Source organism: Chinchilla lanigera, unplaced genomic scaffold (genome assembly GCF_000276665.1).
Source record: "Chinchilla lanigera isolate Chin_1 unplaced genomic scaffold, ChiLan1.0 scaffold00002, whole genome shotgun sequence".
Classification (NCBI taxonomy): domain Eukaryota; kingdom Metazoa; phylum Chordata; class Mammalia; order Rodentia; family Chinchillidae; genus Chinchilla; species Chinchilla lanigera.
In genome coordinates, this window is record NW_004955403.1 from 23,819,297 (window position 1) to 23,821,805 (window position 2,509).

Sequence of the window (2,509 nt, forward strand, 5' to 3'; positions counted from 1 at the left end):
TGAGATCCTACCAGATGCATGGGTTAACAAACACTGTCACTCATAGACCCTAACACAAAAGGAGTTTATAATTGGTAACTACACTGTGAAGCATTTGGAAGAATTTGAACACTTCTAGATATGAAAGCACTTTGGTCTTTTTAGTTCAGGATTCTCTAGCTACCTGCCATTAACAGCATATATGTGCATTTTTTTTTCCTCCATAGAAGGAAGCCAAGATTGTTTTTACACAGAGAAGGAAGAAACAGCATAGGCAAGGCAGGCAAGCATCCTCTCAGTAAGTTGATAAACAATTCAGTGTAATAAGGGATAGGAAACTCTTGACCATCTCACAAAAGTATTCTCAAAAATTAGTAATGTTTATGTCTCTTAAAAATATTCGTTTAGCTGTCAGTTTTTTCATTTCTAATTTAGCAAAAGTTGATGAGCAGATGTGTTCCTTCTTCTTTGGGCAGTGATAAGATCCCAAGATTTTACCAGTTTATATCCAGCGGATCGACACCTCAGATGAGAACTCAAAATGTACTGTGTGGGAATAAAAGAGAATTCTTTTCTTCTTGCTGAATTCAAATTTTTGTAGTAGTCCCTTTTATACTACGAGGCTCCATTTGGTTCACAACTAAACAGACTCCCCCACTACATATGTTAAATGACCTGCATGATCCAGCTCCTACCCCCACAAAACTGAGATACAGTATTTTATACTACACCACATGCTATGCTTCTCATCCTTCCATTCATAAAGACAATTTTTAAAAACATAAATTATTGCAAATACTACAAACTAGAGACTTTAAAAGCAGCACTAGTACTGTAAGAAAAATAGAATTTTGTATGAATAACATGCATGTCAATTCTAAATAATATATAACTTTAAAAGGAAATTTTCTAATTACTCATTTTTTTACTTAAAGCTAATGGAGGGACTCAAGTTCAAAAAGAATGAACAATAATCACTTTTCTTAGATTGTATTTCACCTGTTTTCTGAATTCTTTGGGTAGTACACATCAGATTATACATGCTATTTCACTTTCCTGCCACCTTTAAGGTACTATTTTTTTCTAATTTTTATATGAAATCATCTCAATGTGATAATCCAAGATCTACCTATCCAGAGATAGGAGAACGTCCTGGGAGGTTTGGGAGAATGTATTTTCTAGGCAGCAGAGTGTTAACCCAATGAAGCTTCCAGGCCCTCAGAGGCGACCAGAAATTCCCCGACTTTGACCCTAACCTCACCTTCTAAAGTCCTCCCCTCCCCTACTAGTCACGCTTAATCACTTAACTCATAATCACTTTTTGTTTCATAAGCATTTATCACTGCCTCAAAGTATCTCACTTATTTAACGTCTGGTCTCCTACAGGAAAATAATCTCCAGAAAGAAAGATTTTTGTGTCTTGTGTCAATTCCAGCGTCCAAAATACAGGGAGGACCGGGTTCATACAAGATGCTCAATAAATTGTACAGAATGAATTATAACTTCTTACAATGTTAATAACTGGGGTATCTTTTAAAGAGCTATAAATCGTTAAAATCTTGGGATCTTATCACTGTCCAAAAAAGAACATATCTGCTCATCAACTCTTGCAAAATTAGAAATGAAAAAACTGACAGCTAAGTGAATATTTTTTTAAGAGACATAAACATTACTAATTTTTGAGAATACTTTTGTGAGATGTCAAAAGTTTCCTCTCCCTCATTACACTGAATTGTTTACCAACTTACTGAGGGGATGCATGCCTGCCTGCCTTGCTGGCAATCTTTGTCATTATTCCAGTAAACCATTCTGGGAAGAGTCATTCTGGTGAAGACTATGATGCTTTTCTAAAAAAGAGTAGGCGGAAACGCTGCGGACAAAAGTGACTCTAACGTTCTTAGGAAGCTGAACCACTGCCACTTTCCTGACCCCAACGTGCTTGGGCAATTTCAGTTTAATGATGGTATCATCTAGTGAAGAGACGAGGGAGCGGTCACGCTACCACAGAATTAGTTCCTTTTAAAGGGTTCTGTGCAGGCAAGACATAGTGAAAGTAGTGGATTTGAGAGCGGGAAGGGAAACGCTCATCTGAAATACCGCTCTTTCCGATCTTCCCTAACCACAGCCCTACAGTCCCCGACCCTACCGAGGATAGCGTGCCTTTCCTTGCAAGCAAAGGAGGTCGTCGGTGTCCCCTTTTTACATCACAAACACCAGCCAGGGCTGCCCCGGCTCCTCACCAACATGGTGGGAGACAGGGCGCGCGGAGGGCCGGGGAGGTACAGCGCCGGGCTCACCAACTTTCCTCCGCAGTAAATGGTCAGGAAGTGGCCCCCCACCATGGACCAGCCCGAAACCCACCCGCTCGCCTACGCTGAGCGCGGGCCGGACAGGGAACGTCGCGCGGGCCCTCCGGGCACTCTGGACACGGCCACATCACAGACGTGAGCACCGCGCGGGGCGCCGAGGTGGACGGAGGGCGCAGGCCGAGGAACCGAGCCCGTCCCCGCGCCCCCGCCCCGGCCTCGCG

The 2,509-nt window shown here is 42.3% G+C and overlaps 1 protein-coding gene across 1 annotated transcript in view; it reads left to right on the plus strand.

Moving 5' to 3' along the window:
- Positions 1 to 2,205: 2,205 nt before the first annotated feature.
- Cfap97 (cilia and flagella associated protein 97) overlaps positions 2,206 to 2,509 on the plus strand; it is a 43,308-nt gene continuing 43,004 nt past the window's right edge. The window contains exon 1 of the mRNA XM_005373472.2: positions 2,206 to 2,423. Within this exon, the coding sequence (XP_005373529.1) occupies positions 2,296 to 2,423 (128 nt within the window). The 5' untranslated portion in view covers positions 2,206 to 2,295. The remainder of the gene's footprint in view (positions 2,424 to 2,509) is intronic.